At 47.2% G+C, this 27,065-nt stretch overlaps 1 protein-coding gene across 13 annotated transcripts in view; it reads right to left on the bottom strand.

Annotated features, from left to right (window-relative positions):
• sox6 (SRY-box transcription factor 6) overlaps positions 1-27,065 on the bottom strand; it is a 275,016-nt gene that overhangs the window by 12,324 nt on the left and 235,627 nt on the right. For 11 of the 13 annotated variants that reach the window (XR_009656643.1, XM_060940777.1, XM_060940776.1 and 8 more), the window contains one exon: positions 9,669-9,902. Coding sequence is in view for 12 of the 13 variants with exons in the window: in XM_060940777.1 (XP_060796760.1) it covers positions 9,669-9,902 (234 nt within the window). In the remaining variant the exon portion in view is untranslated. The remainder of the gene's footprint in view (positions 1-9,668; positions 9,903-27,065) is intronic. The other 2 variants (XM_060940773.1, XM_060940772.1) reach the window with 1 other exon arrangement.

Here is a 27,065-nt window from a genome sequence, read left to right on the forward strand (position 1 = left end):
GTGACATGAATGTCATCTTGGATCTGAATGTCAGGGCAATATTTGGGCTTTCAGTAATTTCTTTGAACTGTTCTTTTTCTGTGGCAGAATGATTGTACAGCATACAGCTTTAATAAAAAAAACACTAGAATTTGGTGCATAAGTTTTAATTTTCTTTGGGTTTTCTGAAATCAACACAAGGTCAAAATTATACATACAGGGTCAAAAAAATCACCAAAACCCTTATGGAGAAACCATCAAGGACCGTGATGTCGCCCGGTATGGCGCAGCCGGGGCCCCACCCTGGAGCCAGGCTTGGGGTTGGGGCTCGTATGCAAGCGCTTGGTGGCTGGGCCTTTGCCCATGGGGCCCGGCCGGGCTCAGCCCGACGAGGTGACGTGGGCCCGACCTCCTGTGGGTTAACCACCTACAGAGGTAGCAGTAGGGGACTGGTGCAGTGTGGATTGGGTGGCAGTCGAAGGCAGGGGCCTCGACGACCTGATCCCCGGACACAGCGGCTAGCTGTTGGGACATGGAATGTCACTTCGCTGGGGGGGAAAGAGCCTGAGCTTGTGCGGGAGGTTGAGAGGTACCGGCTAGAGATAGTCGGGCTCACCTCCATGCACAGCTTGGGCTCTGGAACCCAGCTCCTCGAGAGGGGCTGGACTCTCCACTTCTCTGGAGTCGCCCGTGGTGAGCGGTGGCGGGCTGGTGTGGGCTTGCTTATAGCTCCCCAGCTCAGCCGCCATGTGTTGGAGTTTACCCCAGTGAACGAGAGGGCTGCCTCTCTGCGCCTTCGGATTGGGGAGAGGGCTCTTGCGGTCGTTTGTGCCTACGGGCCGAATAGCAGTATAGAGTATCCGGACTTCTTATAGTCCCTGGGAGAGGTACTGAGGGGTGCTCAGACTGGGGACTCCATTGTGTTACTGGGGGACTTCAATGCTCATGTGGGCGATGACAGTGACACCTGGAGGGGCGTGGTTTGGAGGAATGGCCTCCCTGATCTGAACCCGAGTGGTGTTTTGTTATTGGACTTTTGTGCTAGTCACGGTTTGTCCATAACGAACACCATGTTCGAGCATAGGGGTGTCCACAAGTGCACGTGGCACCAGGACACCTTAGGTCGGAGGTCGATGATAGACTTTGTTGTCGTTTCATCTGATCACCGGCCCTATGTCTTGGACGCTCGGGTGAAGAGAGGGGCTGAGCTGTCAACTGATCACCACCTGGTGGTGAGTTGGATCCGCTGGCGGAGGAGGAAGCTGGACAGACCTGGCAGGCCCAAACGTATGGTGAGGGTCTGCTGGGAATGTCTGGCCGAGCACTCTGTTGGGGAGGTCTTTAACTCCCACCTCCGGGAGAGCTTTTCCCAGCTTCCGAGGGAGGCGGGGGACATTGAGTCTGGGTGGACCATGTTCTCTACCTCCATTGTGGACGCAGCTGTTTGGAGCTGTGGCCGCAAGGTCTCCGGTGCCTGTCGTGGCGGCAATCCCCGAACCCGGTGGTGGACACCGGAAGTAAGGGATGCCGTCAAGCTGAAGAAGAAGTCCTATCGGGCCATGTTGACCTCCGGGACCCCTGAGGCAGCTGACAGGTATCAGCAGGCCAGGCATGCTGCAGCTCGGGCAGTTGCGGAGGCAAAAACTCGGAACTGGGAGGAGTTCGGGGAGGCCATGGAGAAGGACTATCGGTCGGCCTTGAAGAAATTCTGGCAAACCGTCCGGCGCCTCAGGAGGGGGAAGCAGTACTCTGCCAACACTGTTTACAGTGCAGGTGGGGAGCTGTTGACCTCGACTGGGGACATTGTCAGGTGGTGGAAGGAATACTTTGAGGATCTCCTCAATCACACCGTCATGTCTTCCATTGAGGAGACTGAAGCTGATGACTCAGAGGTGGACTCGTCCATTACCCAAGCCGAAGTCACTGAGGTGGTTTGCAAGCTCCTTGGTGGCAAGGCACTGGGGGTGGATGAGATCTGCCCTGAGTATCTCAAGTCTCTGGAGGTTGTGGGGCTGTCTTGGTTGACACGCCTCTGCAACATCGCATGGCGGTTGGGGACAGTGCCTCTGGAGTGGCAGACTGGGGTGGTGGTCCCTCTTTTTAAGAAAGGGGACCGGAGAGTGTGCTCCAATTATAGGGGAATCACACTTCTCAGCCTCCCGGGGAAAGTTTACTCTAGGGTACTGGAGAGGAGAATTCGACCAATAGTCAAACCTCAGATCCAGGAGGAACAATGTGGTTTTCGTCCTGGTCGCGGAACACTGGACCAGCTTTATACCCTTCATAGGGTGCTCGAGGGTTCATGGGAGTTTGCCCAACCAGTACACATGTGCTTTGTGGATCTGGAGAAGGCATTCGACCGTGTCCCCCATGGTATTCTGTGGGGAGTGCTTCGGGAGTATGGGGTTCGGGGCTCTTTGCTAAGGGCTGTCCGGTCCCTGTACGAACGGAGCAGGAGTCTGGTTCGCATTGCCGGCAGTAAGTCAGACCTGTTCCCAGTGCATGTTGGACTCCGGCAGGGCTGCCCTTTGTCACCGGTTCTGTTCATAATTTTTTATGGACAGAATTTCTAGGCACAGCCAGGGGCCGGAAGGAATCCTGTTTGGGAACCACAGGATTTCATCTCTGCTTTTTGCGGATGATGTTGTCCTGTTGGCTTCTTCAAACCAGGACCTCCAGCATGCACTGGGGCGGTTTGCAGTCGTGTGAAGCAGCTGGGATGAGAATCAGCACCTCCAAGTCCAAGGCCATGGTTCTCAACCGGAAAAGGGTGGCTTGCCCTCTCCAGGTTGGTGGAGAAGTCCTGCCTCAAGTGGAAGAGTTTAAGTATCTCGGGATCTTGTTCACGAGTGAGGGAAGGATGGAGCGTGAGATTGACAGGCGGATCGGTGCAGCCTCCACAGTGATGCTGTCGCTTTACCGGTCTGACATGGTGAAGAAGGAGCTGAGCCAAAAGGCGAAGCTCTCAATTTACCAGTCAATCTATGTTCCGACTCTCACCTATGGTCATGAGCTTTGGGTAATGACCAAAAGAACAAGATTGTGGATACAAGCGGCCGAAATGAGTTTCCTTCGCAGGGTGGCTGGGCGCTACCTTAGAGATAGGGTGAGAAGCACAGTCACTCGGGAGGAGCTCGGAGTAGAGCCGCTGCTCCTCCACATGGAGAGGAACCAGCTGAGGTGGCTCGGGCATCTTTTTCGGATGCCTCCTGGATGCCTCCCTGGGGAGGTGTTCCAGGCATGTCCCCCCCGGAGGAGGCCCCAGGGAAGACCCAGGACACGCTGGAGGGACTATGTCTCTCGGCTGGCCTGGGAACGCCTCGGTGTTCTTCCTGAGGAGCTGACCGAGGTGTCTGGGGAGAGGGAAGTTTGGGCTTCCATGCTTAGACTGCTGCTTCCGCGACCTGGTCCCGGATAAAGCGGAAGAAGACGAGACGAGACGAGATGAGACGGGTCAAAAAAATTGCATACGCTCACTTAGATTATTAATTCAGAGGTGTTGAAACTTCCAAAATGTCTCTTATCTTGCCAAGGCCGAGGTCTCTTAACTTCCTGTTACTGATCATGATTGACTACAGCTGGTAGATTCTCTGTGCCTTCATAAAAAGGGCTTGTTTATAGCACTCATTGGATTGACCAACACATAGTAAAATGAGAAAGTCTAAGGAGCTCAGTGCAGATCTGAGAAAGAGGATTGCAGATATCCAGTGGTGCTTGAAAGTTCGTGAATCCTTTAGAATTTTCTATATTTCTGCATAAATATGACCTAAAACATCATCAGATTTTCACACAAGTCCTAAAAGTAGATAAAGAGAACCCAGTTAAACAAATGAGACAAAAATATTATACTTGGTTATTTATTTATTGAGGAAAATGATCCAATGTTACATATCTGTGAGTGGCAAAAGTATGTGAACCTTTGCTTTCAGTATCTGCTGTGACCCCCTTGGGCAGCAATAACTGCAACTAAACGTTTCCGGTAACTGTTGATCAGTCCTGCACACTGGCTTGGAGGAATTTTAGCCCATTCCTCCGTACAGAACAGCTTCAACTCTGGGATGTTGGTGGGTTTCCTCACATGAACTGCTCGCTTCAGGTCCTTCCACAACATTTTGATTGGATTAAGTTCAAGACTTTGACTTGGCCATTCCAAAACATTAACTTTATTCTTCTTTAACCATTCTTTGGTAGAACGACTTGTGTGCTTAGGGTCGTTGTCTTGCTGCATGACCCACCTTCTCTTGAGATTCAGTTCATGGACAGATATTCTGACATTTTCCTTTAGAATTCGCTGGTATAATTCAGAATTCATTGTTCCATCAATGATGGCAAGCCGTCCTGGCCCAGATGCAGCAAAACAGGCCCAAACCATGATACTACCACCACCATGTTTCACAGATGGGATAAGGTTCTTATGCTGGAATGCAGCGTTTTCCTTTCTCCAAACATAACGCTTCTCATTTAAACCAAAAAGTTCTATTTTGGTCTCATCCATCCACAAAACATTTTTCCAATAGCCTTCTGGCTTGTCCATGTGACCTTTAGCGAACTGCAGATGAGCAGCAATGTTCTTTTTGGAGAGCAGTGGCTTTCTCCTTGCAACTCTGCCATGCACACCATTGTTGTTCAGTGTTCTCCTGATGGTGGACTCATGAACATTAATATTAGCCAATGTGAGAGAGGCCTTCAGTTACTTAGAAGTTACCCTGGGGTCCTTTGTGACCTCGCCAACTATTACACGCCTTGCTCTTGGAGTGATCTTTGTTGGTTGACCACTCCTGAGGAGGGTAACAATGGTCTTGAATTTCCTCCATTTGTACACAATCTGTCTGACTGTGGATTGGTGGAGTCCAAACTCTTTAGAGATGGTTTTATAACCTTTTCCAGCCTGATGAGCATCAAAAACGCTTTTTCTGAGGTCCTCAGAAATCTCCTTTGTTTGTGCCATGATACACTTCTACAAAAATGTGTTGTGAAGATCAGACTTTGATAGATCCCTGTTCTTTAAATAAAACAGGGTGCCCACTCACACCTGATTGTCATCCCATTGATTGAAAACACCTGACTCTAATTTCACCTTCTAATTAACTGCTAATCCTAGAGGTTCACATACTTTTGCCACTCACAGATATGTAATATTGGATCATTTTCCTCAATAAATAAATGAGCAAGTATAATATTTTTGCCTCATTTGGTTAACTGGGTTCTCTTTATCTACTTTTAGGACTTGTGTGAAAATCTGATGATGTTTTAGGTCACATTTATGCAGAAATATAGAAAATTCTAAAGGGTTCACAAACTTTCAAGCACCACTGTACACAACTCAGGAATGTCTCTTGGAGCCATTTCTAAACAACTGCAAATTCTAAGATCAGTTCAAACAACTGTATCCAAGTTATTGTGAGGCGTAGTCACTTTGCCAAGGCACTTTGCTTCAAGAAAACCCAAAGTGTCACCCTCAGCTGAAAGGAAATTGGTTTGGATGGTCAGGAACAACCTGGGAACCACCATGGCACAGCCCTGCCATGACCTGGAAGCTGATGGTCTACAGTTCAGATCACCATGGACTAAGAGGCTGCTATCCAAGAAATAACCCCCTGCTCCAAAATTGACACCTTCAAGCTTAACTAAAGTTTGAAGCTGACCACACAGACAAAGAAAAAGCCTTCTGAAGGAAAGCTGTATGATCAGATGAGACAAAGATTGAGTTGTTTGTTCACAATGACCACCATGTACAGAGGAACAACGTACCAGCTGGTGATGGTGGTAGGATCATCATGCTCTGGGGCTGTTTTGCTGACAGTGGAACTGATTCATTGCCCAAAGTGGATGGAATAATGAAGAAGGAGGACAACCTCAGAATTCTTCAGCATAAACCATCAGAAACTTGAACATGACTTGGGGGTTACAACAGGACAGTGAACCCAAACATGCATCAGAGCTGGTTGTAGAGGATAAAGCAGGCTAACATTAAGCTTATAACAAGTCCTGACTTCAACCCTGTTGAAAATATATGGACCGTGCTTATAAGTCGAGTCCATGCCAAGAAAAAAATATATATATATTTAACTCTACCAATTCTACCATGAAGAGTCATGAAATATCCAACCAGAATTCTGCCAGAAGCTTGTTCATGCGAAACAAAAATGTTTGGAAAAGGTGAATCTTGGAAAGAGACATTTTACCCAAATATTTGGTGTGCTGTATGTATATTTTTGACCCTGTGTTGATTTCAGAAAACCCAAAGAAAATTAAAACTTGTGCACCAAATTCTAGTGTTTTTTTTAATTAAAGTTGTATACTGTACAATCATTCTGCCACAGAAAAAGAACAGTTCAAAGAAATGACTGAAAGCCCAAATATTGCCATGACATTCAGATCCAAGATGACATTCATGTCACTGTATGTAAACTTCTGACCGCAACTGTATATTGGGAGGTCCAGACCAAAGTCACGACCAGTTCTGATCGAGGGAGTCAAGGTGGAGGCTGTGGATTCCTACAAGTACCTCGGGCTGTGGCTGGACAGCAAGCTGGACTGGACTTGCAACACTAATCACTTATACAGGACGAGACAGAGCAGGCTATACTTCCTTAGGAGGCTGCAGTCCTTTAACATCTGCAGGAAACTCCTGTGGATGTTCTATCAGTCTGTGGTCGCCAGTGTCCTGTTTTACACCGTGGTGTGCTGGGGGGGCAGCACATCCAAGAAGGACACAACTGATCAGGCGGGCCGGCTCTGTGGTCGGCATGAAGCTGGACTCTCTGGTGACGGTGGCAGAGAAGAGGTCTATGGACAAACTATTGAACATCATGGACGATGCCAGTCACCCTCTGCACACCGTCATCAGCAACCAGAGGAGCCTGTTCAGTGACAGAATGCTCCTTCCCAAGTGCAGGACGAAGAGACTCAAAAACTCCTTTGTCCCTCACGCCATCAGACTGTACAACTCCTCTCTGGGGGGGAGGAGGGGGAACAGGAGGACAGAGGACGGGAAGGAGCAGTAGCCTAGCCTGACAATAACCAATACCGGACAATGTGCAGTATCTCTCCTGGTGGCCCCTTTTTTCCCCTTCCTCTCTTCCCCATATCTTATTCTTTTTATATATAAATACTCAATTTAATTTAATTTATCTAGAAGTTTTTCTCTATTTTCTTTTCTCTGTTTATCTGTAATGATGCTGCTGGAATCTTAATTTCCCTGAGGGAACCCTCCCAAAGGGATCAATAAAGTTCTATCTAATCTAATCTAATCTAATCTAATCTAATCTAATCTAATCTAATCTAATCTAATCTAATCTAATCTAATCTGTTGATTTTAAAATAATTAGTTTTCTTTTGTTTCAGACATGTAAAAGCTTTTTACCTTTACCTGACATGTTTCGACGGTGTAACTTCCGTCTTCATCAGAGGGTCACCCGGATGTTGGTATGTGACGTGCCTTTATAATCAGCTGATGTTACGGAGGCGTGACCTCCCTGTCAATATTGAAAAGCTATGGTGTAGAGGTAAAAAACTTTTACATGTCTGAAACAAAAGAAAACTAATTATTTTGATTTAAGAAGAAGACATAATGAACGTAATATATTTATTTGTTGATTTTACTTTTTTACTCTTTTACTCTCATTTCTTTTATCAATAAGTCTTCAATGTTTTCATTTAATTTGCATTTCAGCTTCTTCTCCAATGGACAGAAATGATCTCATCTCATTATCTGTAGCCACTTTATCCTGTTCTACAGGGTTGCAGGCAAGCTGGAGCCTATCCCAGCTGACTACAGGCGAAAGGCGGGGTACACCCTGGACAAGTCGCCAGGTCATCACAGGGCTGACACATAGACACAGACAACCATTCACACTCACATTCACACCTACGCTCAATTTAGAGTCACCAGTTAACCTAACCTGCATGTCTTTGGACTGTGGGGGAAACCGGAGCACCCGGAGGAAACCCACGCGGACACGGGGAGAACATGCAAACTCCACACAGAAAGACCCTCGCCGGCCACGGGGCTCGAACCCGGACCTTCTTGCTGTGAGGTGACAGCGCTAACCACTACACCACCGTGCCGCCCCGACAGAAATGATCTTCAGACCAAAACAACACTGTGACTCTTTCAGGAAGTGATTGCCACTCAATTGCCACTCGATCGCCACTCGATCTCAGTTCAGTTCAGCCGCTTGGTGAAAGTAAAGTGTAAAGCTGCTCACGTTTGTTTACTTCAACAGACTTTCAGCACGTCATGAACACTGTTCTCTTTATTCTTCACATCACGCACATTTATCTCCGTCTCCTCGTCCGAACAGTGGAATATTTATACAGAGCTGAAAATCACAGAACCGAATCCTTTATACGGATTTATATCTGACAGAGCGGCTCATTACAGCAGCACGCTAATGACATAATTTTATAGAAGAAACAATTATTATATGATTATTTACAAGTTATTATAGTTTAGACATTTTCATTTTTAGTTTTTATATTTAATCTTTCAGTTGTTGTTTTTTTTTAAATAATTTTAGTTTTAGTTTGTTTAACAAGTGCATAAGTAGTTTTAGTTTTATTCTCATATTCAAGAAATTGAAAAGATTTACTTTAGTTTGTATTTAATTTTAGTTTTTCAGGCGTTGCCCAGAAGGAATCTGCTTCTTTGGAGTTTTACAGCAGCCTGCGTTACATTACTGCCACCTACTGGAACGAGTCCGTTACTCTCTCGAGAGGGAAAACGAAAATGAAAATGAAAACAAAGCTGATTTTACCTGTAATTCTATTACAGTTTAGTTCGTGTTGCACTGTTCATTGAATTATTTATTTAGTTTTCGCCTTGTTTTTTGAAAACTGATATTTTTATTTCTATTTCAGTTAGCAAAATTATTTTTTCACTGCTAGTTTTAGTTTTAGTCTGTGTTTAATCTTGGTTCACTATATTAACCCCGCCCTAAAACATTAAATAAGTAGCAAAATCACGTTTTCTATTTACACTATTTTTAAACCTTTGAGAGTGTTTTTTTGTGTTAAAATTGTAACAAAATCATTATCTTAATTTGTGAAATCTTATTTTATCATCATTTATGACTTGAAAGAAAAGTAGAAATATTTCATGACGAGCATAATTTACAAAAAAAAAAGTCAGCCTGTCTTGGGGGCGGGGCTTATCTAACTCCCATGTTGTCGAAACATCTTAGCGTAAGTTTATCAAACATAAACAGACTCATCGACCCGATGATGGTGAAAGATCACAAAAATCAGAACTCGTTAATGTGGCTTTTAAATCTCCTTTTGTGAAAAGCTACAAAGGCAGCCGATTTATTTTTCTTCGCTCATGCAGCGTTAACGATATTGATGTAACGGCCTGCGGTGAAGAAGCACCACACTTACTTTAGTCAAAAGAGCAAACATAACAAGCGTTTTATAAAGTTGTGATGAAACCCCTAAACGAACAACTTGCTCATTTTTACCTGTCGAGTGTTTACACATCGCTGAACAAGTTCTAGCAATAAATAAATAAATAAATAAATAAATAAATAGCTAGCATAGAGCGTCTTTCTGGAGGTAACAGCAGGTGCAGAAGATTCTTACCCAGTAGGTTTTAGTAAAGTGGTTTCCTCTGAATTTAGATGAGCTGGACACAGGTTTATGGGCATCGATCAATACTGTGATTAAGGTGTAAACACATTTGTGGGACTCACCCAGGATTTTGCTGATGTTGGAGTTGTGCATGTCGGGGAAAGCCTGCAGGATTTTGCGGCGCTCGTCTTTGGCCCACACCATGAAGGCGTTCATGGGTCGCTTGATGTGCGGCTCGTTGGGGTTCCGACCTCGCGATTCTCTGAACACCCGGGCTTCAGTGGTGCTGGCACCTCCTGTTGGCCAACAATAATACTGTTGTGGTTTATTGGCAGAACCATTCAGCTCCTTACTCCCTGGAAACACCAGAGCGAGAAGAAGGACAAAAACGAACGTGAAGCATTAATTAACTTCATAGGGGCTGGAGGAAACAAACTGGACCTCTCACACACACACACACACACACACACACCTAACCCCATGGCCTTCACTTTGGACAGAACAAGACAGCTTTGTGGGTTTTGCTTGTATCCAAAAGAACAGAAAAGAAACCTTCACTTAAATCTTTGTTAAATATTCATCCACGGCACAAGCACCCCATCATTTCACACTCGTGTGCGCGTGTGTGTGTGCGCGCGCGCGTGTGTGTGTGTGTGTGTGTGTGTGTGTATAAGCATTCAGCCTCTCAATCAGGCCACTCAGCATCATCATCAAGCCCAGATTTCTCTCTTACAGCAGGACGGAAAAGATTTCTCTCTCTCTCTCTCTCTCTCTCTCTCTCTCTCTCCCTTTTATATGTAAGATGTGAAAGAATTAAATAAAAGGCATATGAATATTTAAACAAAAAAAAAAAAACATGTTGATAAACAAGGCCTGAAAAATAAAACAAACCCAAAAAGGGCTTCCCATATGCTCCAATACATCTTTAATGATTCAGAAAAAAAAAACTGGAAAAAGAAAGCTCTGAATGAGGCATGAATATTTCATCATCCACATGTGATGTGTGTTGATGAGGAAATCGCACGTCCTGCGCTGCTTGGCGTGCGTTACCTGCAACGGGCCGCCGGTCTTACAGCAAAACAACAACAACAAAAGAGTTCTTAATGAGTCTGTGTGGCGCTTAAAGTGTAATCTTCAGCGTCCAAACAGAGTGGAGGAGGAGGAGGAGGAGGAGGGAAAAAGGCCACCAAGCAGCTCCGGTTTAGCTTTAAACAGATGGAGGAAGGGACACGCGGAGAGGAAATGGAGGACAAGGAAGAGGATGAGGACTCAAACTCGGGGACAGGCTGCCAATCAGAGTCTCACCTCCCCAAAAGCCCTCAGTTTTATTTCTATTTCTGAGGATTTAAACCAACACATCAGGAATAAACCCGCGAGTGTGGCGCTGTTAGAGGAAACTAATCACTGAGTGGGCGGAGTCATGAAGCCTCCTTACACTTCCAACATCCCTGTGTTTTATTCCTCTTTCACTGCAGCACTCTATTAATGAACAGCAAGTCATAGTTTTTATCCACTTAGTGTTACATTTAACATAAATAATCTCTCTCTCTCTCTCTCTCTCACTGTCTCTCACTCTTTTTGTCTTTCTCTTTCTCTATCTCTCTTTTTGTGTGAACATCTCTCTCCATCTCTGTCCATCTCCCTCTCTCTGTCAAAGTTTATCTGTCTATCTTTCTTTGTCTATCTCTCACTCACTCTTTTTCTCACAATTTTTCTTTGTCTGTCAGTCTTGATCTCTCTCTTTCTGTCTGTCTCTTTCCATCTCTCCCAATCTCTCTCTCTTCATCCATTCATTCATTCTCTCTGTCTCACACTTCATTCTTCTGCCCACACACATATTCTATCTATCTATCTATCTATCTATCTATCTATCTATCTATCTATCTATCTATCTATCTATCTATCTATCTATCTATCTATCTATCTATCTATCTATCTATCTATCTGTCTTTCCATTTCTATCACTCTCTTTTCTCAGTCTTTCTTTTTGGGTCTCTCTCTCTCTCTCTCTCCCCCCCATAGTTTATCTCTATCTGTCTCTCTGTCTATCTTTCTATTTCTATCACTCTCTTTTCTCAGTCTTTCTTTTCAGGTGTGTGTCTGTCACTATCAAGCTCTCACTTTCTGTCTGTCTTTTTTCATCTCTCCCACAATCTCTTCCTCTTCATCCGTGACTCTCTGTGTGTCTTGCCCTTCATCCATCCACCTGCACACTTTTTTTCTCTCTCGCTCTCTTTCTCTCTCTCTCTCTCTCTCTCTCTCTCTGTCCATCCCACAATCAAGTGTTCACTCTGTATCCTGACCCACACTACAAATGGATCAAATAAAAAAAAGAAAGAAAGAAAGGAAGAGAGCCGTGTCTCAGCTGTGTGTGGAGCGTCCATGAGGGATAATACACTCGCTTCCCCACACTACATTAATTTCATTTAGCGCGCTCTCTGCGCTCGGGATAAATTGGTTTCATTTTGTTTGCTTTTGACAGCGATGTTTATTGTGCAATGAAATGTAGCACGGCGCAGCGAGCTGACAGGATCCATCAACGCGGGGCAATCTGCTGACTGCCGGGGCAGGATGGAGGCATTCATTACCCCGCCAAAACCCAGTATGCCTCACACACACACACACACACACACACACACACACACACACACACACACACACACACACACACACAGAGCTAAGGATCTCTCCATACCAGTGATTGGGGGAAGATGGCTGACTCTGATTTATGACACGCCCTCCGGTGACATTACTTCAGCCCTGACACTGATTCATTGATTTATCCAGCAGCGTGTGTGTCGATCGGGGCAGAGGTGAGCGCTGAGCGAGGGTGAAGCACAACGACACATCCCACTACAGCTGAGAGGAAACACAGAGCGAGGGCAAAGCACGACAACGCATTTCACTACGGATGAGAGGAAACACTGAACGAGGGCAAAGTGTGACAATGTGTCTAACTACGGTTGAGAGGAAACACCAAGCGAGGGCAAAGTGTGACAATGCATCTCACAACGGCTGAGAGGAAACACCAAGCGAGGGCGAAGAATGACGATGCATTTCACTACGGTTGAGAGGAAACACCGAACGAGGCTGAAGCACGACGACGTGTCTCACTATGGCTGAGAGGAAACACTGAGCGAGGGCAAAGCACGACAACGCATTTCACTACGAATGAGAGGAAACACTGAGCGAGGGTGAAGCGCTATGATGCATCTCACTATGGCTGAGAGGAAACACCAAGCGAGGGTGAAGCGTGATGATGCATCTCACTACGGTTGAGAGGAAACACTGAATGAGGGTGAAGCACGATGACGCATCTCACTAGGGCTGAGAGGAAACAATGAACGAGGGTGAAGCGTTATGACACATCTCATTATGGCTGAGAAGAAACACCGAGCGAGGGTGAAGCGTGACGATGCATCTCACTACGGTTGAGAGGAAACACTGAGCAAGGGTGAAGCATGATGATGCATCTCACTAAGGTTGAGAGGAAACACTGAGCGAGGGCGAAGCGTGATGATGCATCTCACAACGGTTGAGAGGAAACACTGAGCGAGGGCGAAGCACTATGACGCATCTCACTATGGCTGAGAGGAAACACCAAGCGAGGGTGAAGCGTGATGATGCATCTCACTACGGCTGAGAGGAAACACTGAGCAAGGGTGAAGCGTGATGATGCATCTCACTAAGGTTGAGAGGAAACACTGAGCGAGGGTGAAGCGTGATGATGCATCTCACTATGGCTGAGAGGAAACACTGAGCGAGGGCGAAGCGCTATGACGCATCTCACTATGGCTGAGAGGAAACACCAAGCGAGGGCGAAGCGCTATGACGCATCTCACTACGGTTGAGAGGAAACACTGAGCGAGGGCGAAGCGCTATGACGCGTCTCACTACGGCTGAGAGGAAACACTGAGCGAGGGTGAACCGTGATGATGCATCTCACTACAGCTGAGAGGAAACACTGAGCAAGGGCGAAGCGCTATGACGCATCTCACTACGGCTGAGAGGAAACACTGAGTGAGGGTGAAGCATGATGATGCATCTCACTACGGCTGAGAGGAAACACTGAGCGAGGGTGAAGCGCTATGACGCATCTCACTATGGCTGAGAGGAAACACCAAGCGAGGGTGAAGCGTGATGATGCATCTCACTACGGTTGAGAGGAAACACTGAGCGAGGGCGAAGCGCTATGACGCGTCTCACTATGGCTGAGAGGAAACACCAAGCGAGGGTGAAGCGTGATGATGCATCTCACTACGGTTGAGAGGAAACACTGAGCGAGGGTGAAGCGTGATGATGCATCTCACTATGGCTGAGAGGAAACACTGAGCGAGGGCGAAGCCCTATGACGCATCTCACTACGGCTGAGAGGAAACACCAAGCGAGGGCGAAGCGCTATGACGCATCTCACTACGGTTGAGAGGAAACACCAAGCGAGGGCGAAGCGCTATGACGCATCTCACTACGGTTGAGAGGAAACACTGAGCGAGGGCGAAGCGCTATGACGCGTCTCACTACGGCTGAGAGGAAACACTGAGTGAGGGTGAAGCGTGATGATGCATCTCACTACGGCTGAGAGGAAACACTGAGCGAGGGCGAAGCGTGATGATGCATCTCACTACGGCTGAGAGGAAACACCAAGCGAGGGCGAAGTGTGATGATGCATCTCACTACGGCTGAGAAGAAACACTGAGCGAGGGCGAAGCGCTATGACGCATCTCACTACAGCTGAGAGGAAACACCAAGCGAGGGCGAAGCGTGATGATGCATCTCACTACAGTTGAGAGGGAACACTGAGCGAGGGCGAAGCGCTATGACGCATCTCACTACGGCTGAGAGGAAACACCAAGCGAGGGTGAAGCGTGATGATCCATCTCACTACAGTTGAGAGGGAACACTGAGCGAGGGCGAAGCGCTATGACGCATCTAACTACGGCTGAGAGGAAACACCAAGCGAGGGCGAAGTGTGATGATTCATCTCACTACGGCTGAGAGGAAACACTGAGCAAGGGTGAAGCGCTATGATGCATCTCACTACAGCTGAGAGGAAACACCAAGTTAGGGCGAAGCGTGATGATGCATCTCACTACGGCTGAGAGGAAACACCAAGCGAGGGTGAAGCATGATGATGCATCTCACTACAGCTGAGAGGAAACACCAAGCGAGGCTGAAGCATGATGATGCATCTCACTATGGCTGAGAGGAAACACCAAGCGAGGGTGAAGCGTGATGATGCATCTCACTACGGCTGAGAGGAAACACCAAGCGAGGGTGAAGCGTGATGATGCATCTCACTACGGCTGAGAGGAAACACCAAGCGAGGGTGAAGCATGATGATGCATCTCACTATGGCTGAGAGGAAACACCAAGCGAGGGCGAAGCGCTTTGACGCGTCTCACTACGGCTGAGAGGAAACACCAAGCGAGGGTGAAGCGTGATGATGCATCTCACTACGGTTGAGAGGAAACACTGAGCGAGGGTGAAGCGTGATGATGCATCTCACTATGGCTGAGAGGAAACACCGAACGAGGGCGAAGCGCTATGACGCATCTCACTACGGCTGAGAGGAAACACCAAGCGAGGGCGACGCGTGATGATGCATCTAACTACGGTTGAGAGGAAACACTGAGCGAGGGTGAAGCGCTATGACACATCTCACTACGGCTGAGAGGAAACACCAAGCGAGGGCGAAGCGTGACCATGCATCTCACTACGGCTGAGAGGAAACACCGAGCGAGGTCGAAGCGCTATGACGCGTCTCACTATGGCTGAGAGGAAACACCAAGCGAGGGTGAAGCGTGATGATGCATCTCACTACGGCTGAGAGGAAACACTGAGTGAGGGCAAAGCACATTTTTGGTTTTATTTATTTATTTTTTAAACTAATTTGTGATTTTGAATTGCATTTTATTCACAAAACTAGTCAAAATATAAGAAAATATGTCACACCTGCGCAAGTTAGCTCGTGCAACACATGGCCTCTTAGGCATGGTCTGGACAGTGCATGCTCCGAGTTGGCTCGTGCACATGCGCCACTAAGGACTCACACCTGCATGGGATTAAGGCACAATCAGTGTATCTATATAAGGACTCTAAATGCACGCTTACTTTGGAAGTATTGTGTTGTTAGACACTTTACCGAGCCTTGTTTCCTAATTATTTCTCCTGGTTTCCTGATCCCTGATTTCCTGTCCCTCGTTTTTGATCCTGCTTTGTCTACGATAGTCTGTCTGTGCCTCGCTCGACTGATTGCCTGTTTTGCTGTTTCTGAGATATGCCTGCCATTTTGGATTGTCTGCCTCATTGTTATCTTTTTAATAAACACCTTCTGCACGTGCATCCATCTCCAACCGTCACTGATAGAATACTTCACCCAGCTGACATCATACTTCGCCAAAACATGGATGGAGCAGAAGTGAACCAGCATGCCCCTCTGCGCCATTCCCTGGTTTCTGTGCCTCAGCCCCGAGCCATGTTTTTCCGGCAGCATCTTGGAATAGACACCCTAGCACCCTACGATGACATGGAATAACACTCAAAGGGATTCAGCCTGCAATGTACTTTATTTTATGCTGACCTGGAGGAGCCCAAGCCTCCAGAACCTGTCTGGGTCAGCTGCATGATGAGCTGGCTCACAGGATGAGCACACCGATGGTCTGATTACCTAATAAGAGTAGAACATCCATTCCTCTGTAGCTCACAATCCTTTCATGTAATGCTATGGTTCCTGTATGAGGCTTTGGAGAGGGAGGACCCCCATGAAAATTTTTTGGGAGGGGCTACTACATTGGAGGCCAATGCAGCAGCAGTGGAGGAGGCCATTGCTCCACAGCTCCTCCCAAAGGCAGACACAGTGGCAGCAGAGGAGGACATCATTCTAGAGCCAGTCCCAGAGCCAGAACCAGAGTCAGTGCAAGAGTCAGAGCCAGGGCCAGAGTTAGTTCCAGCACCCGAGCCAGAGCCAGTGCCAATGCCAGAGCCAGTGCAAGTGCCAGTAGAAAGAGCCAGTGCTGGAGCTTGCGTCAGAGCCAGTGCCAGTACCAGCACAAGAACCAGAGCCAGCACCCGAGCCTCCATCAAAGCTGGAGCCTACATCAGAGCCAGAGCCAGTGTCTGAACCAGAGCCAGTGCCAGAGTCAGAGCAAAAGCCAAAGCCAGCACCTGAGCCAGAGCAAGAGCCAGAACCAGTGCCAGAGGCAATGCCAGAGCCAGTGCCTGAACCAGAGTCAGACCCAGAGCCAGTTCCAGAACCAGCGCCAGAGGCCGACAGGGTGGCCTCTACCCCAGGCTTCTTTGAAGATGTCATCGTCCCACCGCTGCCTGGCTATGAAGAGGCCATTGTCCCGCCTGCTGGGTCATGAGGACATTGCCACCATGCCACCAGGCTCTGACCAGGACAAAGAGCAATGCTCAAATGGAGCCCATGTCCAGTCCAGAACTCAAGTTTGGTCCAAAGCTTGAATCCAAGTCCTGTTCAGAGCTCAAGCCCATGTCCAATCAGGAGCTCATGTCCTGCCCAGAGTCCATATCCAGTCTGGAACCCAAGTCCTGTCCAGAGCTTGAGCCCATGTCCAGTCCAGAGCTCAAGCCTATGTCCAGTCCGAAGTTCAAGTTCTGTCCAGAGCCCAATTCCAAGTCCTGTCCAGAGCTCTAACCCATGTCCAGTCTGGTGCCCAAGCCTGGTCCAGAGCCCAATTCCAAGTCCTATCCAGAGCTCTAACCCATGTCCAGTCTGGTGCTCAAGCCTGGTCCAGAGCCCAATTCCAAGTCCTATCAAGAGCTCAAGCCTATGTCCACTCTGAAGCCCAAGTCCTGTCCAGAACCTGAGCCCATGCTTAAGCCCATGTCCAGTCCAGAGTCCAAGTCCTGTCCTGAGTCCATGTTCAGTCCAAAGTCCAGGTTCTGTCCAGAGCCCGAGCCCAAGCTCCCACCTGAGTCAAGAATCCAGTGCCACATCAACACAGAGTGGAGCCCCGATGGCATGGCATCCAGTGTCAGGCCCTCATCCCCGGGGCCAGTAAAAATGGATTTAAGCTCTTTTTTGTGGGGGGTGGGGGTTGTTTCTGTCACACCTGTGCGAGTTGGCATGCACAACATATGGACTCTCAGGTGTATTCCAGACAGTGCACACTCTGGGCAGTGCGCATGCTGAGTTGGCTCATGCACATGTGCTGTGAAGGACTCACACCTGCATGGGATTAAGGCACAATCAGTACATCTATATAAGGACTCTAAATGCACACTCACTTTGGAAGTATTGTGTTGTTAGACACTTCACTGAGCCTTGTTTCCTAATTGTTTCTCCTGGTTTCCTGATCCCTGATTTCCTGTCCCTCATTTTTGATCCTGCTTTGTCTACAATAGTCTGTCTGTGCCTCGCTCGACTGATTGCCTGTTTTGCTGTTTCGGAGATATGCCTGCCATTTTGGATTGTCTGCCTCATTATCTTTTTAATAAACACCTTCTGCACATGCATCCATCTCCAACCATCACTGACAAAATATCAGAAAAAAACTAGAAAAAAGTTCTTCAATGATACAATAATAATCTCATCAAGTATGCCATGACATTAAAATAGATATTTGTTTATTTGTTTGTTAACCAGTGTACTCACACTGAGACAGAAATCTCCTTCATAAGAATATATTTAATGATGTATTTCCTCATTTGCATATTTAAATTTGTCCCAACAGCTAGCAGCTGTGTTCGGGGATCAGGTCGTCGAGGCCCCTGCCTTCAACTGCCACCCAATCCACACTGCACCGGCCCCCTATGGCTACCTCTGTGGGTGGTGAACCCACAGGAGGTCGGGCCCATGTCACCGCTTTAGGCTGAGCCCGGCCGGGCCCTGTGGGCAAAGGCCCGGCCACCAGGTGTTCGCATACAAGCTCCAACCCCGGGCCTGGCTCCAGGGTGGGGCCCCGGCTGCACCATACCAAGCGACGTCACGGTCCTTGTTCTTTTAATATCCATAAGGGGCTTGGTGAACTGCTCTTGGTCTGGCCTGTCACCTAGGACCTGTCTGCCTTGGGAGACCCTAACAGGGGTGTAATGCCCCTGACATCATAGCTCCTAGGATCATTCAAGCACACAAACCCCTCCACCACAATAAGGTGGCAGTTCTAGGAGGGGGGGACTTCAACACTCATGTGGGCGACGACAGTGACACCTGGAGGAGCGTGATTGGGAGGAACGGCCTCCCCGATCTGAACCCGAGTGGTGTTTTGTTATTGGACTTCTGTGCTAGTCACGGTTTGTCCATTACGAACACCATGTTCAAGCATAGGGGTGTCCATAAGTGCACGTGGCACCAGGACACCGTAGGTCGGAGGTCGATGATCGACTTTGTTGTCGTTTCATCTGATCTCCGGCCCTATGTCTTGGACACTCGCATGAAGAGAGGGGCTGAACTGTCAACTGATCACCACCTGGTGGTGAGTTGGATCCGCTGGCAGAGGAGGAAGCTGGACAGACCTGGCAGGCCCAAATGTATGGTGAGGGTCTGCTGGGAACGTATGGCTGAGCACTCTGTCGGGGAGGTCTTTAACTCCCACCTCTGGGAGAGCTTCTCTCAGCTTCTGAGGGAGGCAGGGGACAATGAATCTGAGTGGACCATGTTCTCTACCTCCATTGTAGACGCGGCTGTTTGGAGCTGTGGCCGCAAGGTCTCCGGTGCCTGTCGTGGCGGCAATCCCCGAACCCGGTGGTGGACACCAGAAGTAAGGGATGCCATCAAGCTGAAGAAGGAGTCCTATCGGGCCATGTTGGCCTCTGGGACTCCTGAGGCAGCTGACGGGTATTGGCAGGCCAGGCAGGCCGCAGCTCGGGCAGTTGTGGAGGCAAAAACTCAGAACTGGGAGGAGTTCGGTGAGGTCATGGAGGAGGACTATCGGTCAGCCTCGAAGAAATTCTGGCAAACCGTCCGGCGCCTCAGGAGGGGGAAGCAGTACTCTGCCAACACTGTTTACAGTGCAGGTGGGGAGCTGTTGACCTCGACTGGGGACATTGTCGGGTGGTGAAAGGAATACTTCAAGGATCTCCTCAATTCCACCATCACATCTTCCATTGAGGAAGTGGAGGATGATGTCTCAGAGGTGGAATCATCCATTACCCAAGCCGAAGTCACTGAGGTGGTTTGCAAGCTCCTTGGTGGCAAGGCACCGGGGTGGATGAGATCCGCCCTGAGTATCTCAAGTCTCTGGATGTTGTGGGGCTGTCTTGGCTGACATGCCTCTGCAACATCACGTGGTGGTCGGTGACAGTGCCTCTGGAGTGGCAGACTGGGGTGGTGGTCCCTCTTTTTAAGAAAGGGGACCAGAGAGTGTGCTCCAATTATAGGGGAATCACACTTCTCAGCCTCCCAAGGAAGGTTTACTCCAGGGTACTGGAGAGGAGAATTTGGCCAATAGTCGAACCTCGGATCCAGGAGGAACAATTCGGTTTTCGTCCTGGTTGTGGAACACTGGACCAGCTCTATACCCTTCATAGGGTTCTCGAGGGTTCATGGGAGTTTGCCCAACCAGTCCACATGTGCTTTGTGGATCTGGAGAAGGCATTCGACCGTGTCCCCCGTGGTATTCTGTGAGGGGTGCTTCGGGAGTATGGGGTTCAGGGCTCTTTGCTAAGGGCTGTCCGGTCCCTGTACGAACAGAGCAGGAGTCTGGTTCGCATTCCTGGCAGTAAGTCAGACCTGTTCCCAGTGCATGTTGGACTCTGGCAGGGCTGCCCTTTGTCACCGGTTCTGTTCATAATTTTTATGGACAGAATTTCTAGGCACAGCCAGGAGCCAGAAGGAATCCTGTTTGGGAACCACAGGATTTCATCTCTGCTTTTTGCGGATGATGATGTCCTGTTGGCTTCTTCAAACCAGGACCTTCAGCATGCACTGGGACAGTTTGCAGTCGAGTGTGAAATGGCTGGGATGAGAATCAGCACCTCCAAGTCCGAGGCCATGGTTCTCAACCGGAAAAGGGTGGCTTGCCCTCTCCAGGTTGGTGGAGAAGTCCTGCCTCAAGTGGAGGAGTTTAAGTATCTCGGAATCTTGTTCACGAGTGAGGGAAGGATAGAGTGTGAGATCGACAGGCGGATCAGTGCAGCCTCCGCAGTGATGCGGTCGCTTTACCGGTCTGTCGTGGTGAAGAAGGAGCTGAGCCAAAAGGCGAAGCTCTTGATTTACCGGTCGATCTATGTTCCGACTCTCACCTATGGTCATGAGCTTTGGGTAATGACCGAAAGAACAAGATCGCGGATACAAGCGGACAAAATGAGTTTCCTTTGCAGGGTGGCTGGGCGCTACCTTAGAGATAGGGTGAGAAGCACAGTCACTCGGGAGGAGCTCGGAGTAGAGTTGCTGCTCCTCCACATCGAGAGGAATCAGCTGAGGTGGCTCGGGCATCTCTTTCGGATGCCTCCTGGACGCCTGCCTGGGGAGGTGTTCCAGGCATGTCCCCCTGGGAGGAGGCCCCGGAGAAGACCCAGGACACGCTGGAGGGACTATGTCTCTCGGCTGGCCTGGGAACACCTCGGTGTTCTTCCCGAGGAGCTGGCCGAGGTGTCTGGGGAGAGGGAAGTTTGGGTTTCCATGCTCAGACTGCTGCCTCCGCGACCTGGCCCCGGATAAGCGGATGAAGACGAGACGAGATGAGGCATATTTAAATTTGTTTTTGAAAAAAAAATCATAATACAAAAAAAATCATTTACAGATGAATGTTTCATTCTGCTCCAAGTAAAATATAAATATTTGAGACTGAAATGTTGAATAAATATTAAGGAGTTTGCTGAAAGATTGTTAGCTGTTTTTTCATGACTTTGCTCATAACTGAGGATAAAAAACACGTGGCAGTGAAATTTGATGGAATGAAAAGAGAGAAACAGGAGACTGTGGAGTGAAGAGATGCAGGAGAGCAGACGGAGTTCCAGCTCACAGACGGGATGCAGACGGAGGATGAGGGAGTTTCAGACGGGATGCAGACGGAGGATGAGGGCGTTTCAGACGGGATGCAGACGGAGGACGAGGGCGTTTCAGACGTGATGCAGACGGAGGACGAGGGCTTTTCAGACGAGATGCAGACGGAGGACGAGGGCGTTTCAGACGGGATGCAGACGGAGGACGAGGGTGTTTCAGACGGGATGCAGACGGAGGACGAGAGCGTTTCAGACGGGATGCAGACGGAGGACGAGAGCGTTTCAGACGGGATGCAGACGGAGGACGAGAGCGTTTCAGACGGGATGCAGACGGAGGACGAGGGCGTTTCAGACGGGATGCAGACGGAGGACGAGAGCGTTTCAGACGGGATGCAGACGGAGGACGAGGGCGTTTCAGACGGGATGCAGACGGAGGATGAGGGCGTTTCAGACGGGATGCAGACGGAGGATGAGGGCGTTTCAGACGGGATGCAGATGGAGGATGAGGGAGTTTCTTCCTCACCGGTGTTGTTTAATAAAACAAATGAGCTTTAATTGGTTTCTCTCTGATTCTCACACAGCATTTTAAAGAATTAACTAGTTAGGTGTGTGTGTGTGTGTGTGTGTGTGTGTGTGTGTGTGTGTGTGTGTGTGTGTGTAAATAAATATAGATGTTGGCACAGAGATGGTGACAGGGGAGAACCCCCGGGGTGAGGAGAGGAGGAGAGAACAGGAACACTTAATTCTGTCATTTACTGAGAGCGAGAGAGTGAGAGAGAGAGAGAGAGAGAGAGAGAGAGAGAGAGAGTGGGGGGATGGATGAAAGGCGAGACACAGAGAGAAATACTGTAGGGATGAAGAGAGATGGAGAGAGAGACAGAGAGAGACAGGGAGAGAGAGAAAGAGAGAGAGCAACAGAGAGAGAGACAAGGAGAGAGAGAGAGATTGATCACCTCAGCACACCTGTCTTCGGCAAGCTTGGACTCGATGGGAGCAGATCAGAGTCAACATTCAGTCTCATCTCTCTCTCACTCTCTCTCACTCTCTCTCTCTCTCTCTCTCTCTCTCTCTCACACACACACTCTTCTCACACTTTCATTAAACCATCACAATTATAAACATTAATCTTCTGACTTCAACATGCCTCTAACTGTTTCACTTTTCTGCATTGTGTGTGTGTGTGTGCGTGTGTGTGTGTGTGTGTGTGTGCACTAGGATGAGAGCTCAGCGTGTCTGGACCTGTCCCCTCCCCTGTAATAAGCGTCCTGTCTGCTGCACTGCACTAAATTTCTCCTCATGTCTTTCATGTGGTTTCTAATCTGTGAGAGTTTCATAAAGAGTCACCGAGCTCATAGCCTCGACTTCGGCTGAACCGCCCCCACACACACACACACTGTATATTTTCAAAACCGAGCATGAACATTTTATCCGTTTATAATTAATGTTAAATTCATTCCTGTTGTCACTGATGTTACAGCAGCTATAAACAAACAGTTGCTCCCTCAGCAGCCTTTTTTTTCTCTCTTTGAAAGTTATTGAGATAAAAAATAAAACCCGCAGCTTGTTACACACGTTCAAGAGAAAAAGAGACACAAGAAGAAGCAAAAGAAGCGTAAACGCTTCTGTCCTGAAGATGTCGCAAAACCAGGAGTTACAGCTTTACCTCTGAAACTGGAGACTCCTGACAGAAATGTGAAATAAACATTCTGATGATCGTTTATCATCGGTAGAGTGTCCGCGGTACGAGTCCCTGAGAACGAGCTGTTACTATGGAAACAATTTCAGAACGTGTGTACAATAACATCGCAATGACAGAAAGAGTCGTGAAACAGTCGTCTCGGCCGGACGTTTCGAGCACAAAGCCGTCGTTCATGTGCAGTTTCGCTGATGGCTGAAGTTCCGTCATAGAATCATGGGTTTGGGTCTCAGCGATTTCCTGCAGCACCGAGTTCTCGTGTTGACGCGAGGCGAGTCGTCTGCTGCCGTGTGTAAACGAACAACAGGCTCACGCTGAAACCCACTGGGGTGTCTGTTAATGTTTTTCATCTGAGCTTAAAAAGACTTAATGACTCTGTGGCGAGTCGACACATGCGGCTCCCGGTTTTCTTTTCTTTTCCATCATGAAGGAAATCGTCGTTTATTTCCACACAAGGTTCTTTTACGGCGTTCGGCAAATATTAGTGAAGTAACCTGATGCTTTCTGTACAGTACAGTGACAAAACAGGGACACTTTACACCTCGGCAACACCTCTCTCTGTCTTTCTCAGTCTGTCTCTCTCTCTATCTCTCTCTCTCTCTCAGTCTGTCTGTCTCTCTCTCTCTTGGTCTCTCTCTCTCAGTCTGTCTGTCTCTCTCTCTCTGTCTCTCTTGGTCTGTTTGTCTCTCTCTCTCTCTGTCTTTCTCTCTCTCTCTCTGTCTGTCTCTCTCTCTCTCTGTCTGTCTCTCTCTCGGTCTGTCTTTCTCTCTCTCTCAGTCTGTCTGTCTCTCTTTCTCTGTCTCTCTCTCTCTCAGTCTGTCTTTCTCTCTCTCTCTGTCTTTCTCTCTGTCTCTCTCTCTCTCTCTCTCTCTCTCTGTCTCTCGGTCTGTCTTTCTCTCTCTCTCTGTCTTTCTCTCTCTCTGTGTGTCTTTCTCTCTGTCTCTCTCTCTCTCTCTCTCTCTCTCTCTCAGTCTGTCTGTCTCTCTCTCTCTCTCTCTCAGTCTGTCTTTCTCTCTCTCTCTCTCTGTCTCTCTCTCTCTCTCTCTCTATCTCTGTCTCTCTCTTGGTCTGTCTTTCTCTCTCTCTCAGTCTGTCTCTCTGTCTCAGTCTGTCTCTCTCTCTCTCTCTCTCAGTCTGTCTTTCTCTCTCTCTCTCTCTGTCTCTCTCTCTCTCTCTCTCTCTCTGTCTCTCTCTTGGTCTGTCTTTCTCTCTCTCTCAGTCTGTCTCTCTGTCTCAGTCTGTCTCTCTCTCTCTCTCTCTCAGTCTGTCTTTCTCTCTCTCTCTCTCTGTCTCTCTCTCTGTCTCTCTCTCTCTCTCTCTCTCTCTCGGTCTGTCTGTCTCTCTCTCTCTCTGTCTCTCTCCCATATGAAGTGTTCTGCTGTTCTGTGTGCATCACTCCGTAATTTTCCTCTGCCTTGAAAGCCGAACTAACCTCACAGAATTCTCAAATGCTCCACAACCTGAAGCTCAAGAGCTGCTAATAAATCAGGTAAATTAATGAAGTGACTATAAAGTTTACACACGCACCCCGCCCCCCATCAGGCTCAGCACTAAGCTGACATTCTTTTCCCTTCTCATGGAGGAGGAAAGGAATTTGTTTGCGTTGGTTCAGTGGAAAGGTTCAAAAAACTTCGACACCAAAGTACACAAACTCTCCACTTTTAAAACGCAGCATTCATCAGGACAAAACTGTTTGTGTTTCATCTGATGAGGAGATAAAACAGAGAGAGAGAGAGAGAGAGAGAGAACACACATTACCTGTTCATGCTCCTTTTCTATTTTCTAAACAATTTTCCAGCATATCGTTAATCTAAAATACTCAATTTAGCTAAAAATATCCAGTTTATTAGATCCATTCAGATCAATGTGTATTATTAGGTGTTTTTCAGTGTAATATCATAATAATAAACTTATTACACTCATTAATCTTCATTAAGCGCTTCATACTGGTCCGAGTCGCTCCCAATCCGGAAGTCTGTCCCGGGAATACTGGGAACGAGGCAGGAAAACACCGTGGATGTGACACCAATCCTTCACAGGACAGCATACACACACATTTACACTCAGACAGTTTAGCATGGCCAATCCATCTCCAAATATGTTTTTGGAAGTTTGGAGGAAACTGGAGAACCCAGAGGAAACCCACAAGGAAGAAGTGCAGACATGATATGTGATCAGAGTCATGCTTCTGCTGAAAGAATAGAATGTACCAGAACAATGGCGTACGCAAGTTAAATGTGAATTAAAGGATGTAGATGTGTTTATTTTCCCTTTGCTACATTTTCACTCTGCCGTGTTTAGTGCTTCTACTGAACACGTCATTTTTATTTTTATTTTTTGCAAATTCTATAAATAAAAACTTTATACAAAACATCTGACAAAATCATTTCTGCTTAGAATGTAAACTAACCAGTGAAATGACAGGAACAATTTGTGAAAAATGTGATAATAATAATTCTTGAAATTAAAAAAAAAAAATTCTTACCATCAAATACTTTTATTCGATATTTTTGCTCCTTTTTATTTGTATTTTTTGTGGTTTTGTTTTCAAGTAGAGTTTATATTTGAACCTCGGTTGGTTCAGCAACATGCTCCACCATTTTGTTTTTCTCTACGCACGGAATATGAGCCGATATCCTACACTGTAAAAAAAAATAGTTGAGAATACTTGAAATTTCAAGGCAACCGTCTGCATTAAGAATTTTATGTTTTGCCAACGATGTATGCCCATGATAATCCAAACTATGATAAAACTGTTATCTTTATTAAGAATTCTTAATTAAGTCAATTTTCAATTCCTCATTCTGCCAACATAGATTTCTCTTTTTGCTGAACAGTGGCATTCACAGTAGTGCAAAAAGGCAATTGAGGTTATCACAATTTTTTTTTTTAGATTTTTTTGGGGCTTTTTTCACCTCTATTTGGATAGGACAGCATAGAGACAGGAAATGAGCAGGAGAGAGAGACACAGGGAGGGATCGGAAAATGACCTCGGGTCAGAACTGAACCCAGGTCCCCGGATTTATGGTATGGCGCCTTATCCACCTGAGCCACAACGCCCCTGAGGTTATCACAATTTATCATTAAACTATACATGCCTTTTTTCATTGTTCTACACAATTACAAAACTTCAATATTGAAATAAAGTTTTTAAAACCCACGGTGTGGCTCAGGTGGATAAGGCGCCATACCATAAATCCGGGGACCCGGGTTCGATTCCGACCCGAGGTCATTTTCCCGATCCCTCTCTCCTGCTCATTTCCTGTCTCTACACTGTCCTATCCAAATAAAGGTGAAAAAAGCCCCCCAAAAAAGTCTGATAACCTCAATTGCCTTTTTGTACTACTGTGAATACCACTGTTCAGCAAAAAGAGAAATCTATATTGGCAGAATGAAGAATTGAAAAGTGACTTAATTAAGAATTCTTAATAAAGATAACAGTTTTATCATAGTTTGGATTATCATGGGCACATCGTTGGCAAAACATAAAATTCTTAATGCAGACTGTTGCCTTGAAATTTCAAGTATTCTCAACTATTCTTTTTTTACAGTGTAGTCGTAGTGCAGCCAAATAGAGCATGCGATTGGTAATATCCAGTGAATGTGGATAGAATAAAAGAAAATATAAAAGCGTTAAGAGATTTTCAACGACATTTCTCAGAATGCACTGCAGTCAAGAAGCCGGGAAGTGTGTGATTGTTGTCTTGGAGAATATCAGTGTTTTTAATTGTAAATTTATGACTTTAATCTCGGGGTTTTTTTCCTTCCCCCCTCCCTCAGCTCCGTATTAAAATAAATAAATAAATAACTTTGTTTGTTTTTACGTACACTGGCTCTAATCCTCCTTTGTGTGTGTGTGTGTGTGTGTGTGTGTGTGTGTGTGTGTGTGTGTGTGTAGGAAACAAGAACATTATTC

This window comes from Neoarius graeffei, chromosome 15 (assembly GCF_027579695.1).
Source record: "Neoarius graeffei isolate fNeoGra1 chromosome 15, fNeoGra1.pri, whole genome shotgun sequence".
NCBI classification, from domain to species: Eukaryota; Metazoa; Chordata; class Actinopteri; order Siluriformes; family Ariidae; genus Neoarius; species Neoarius graeffei.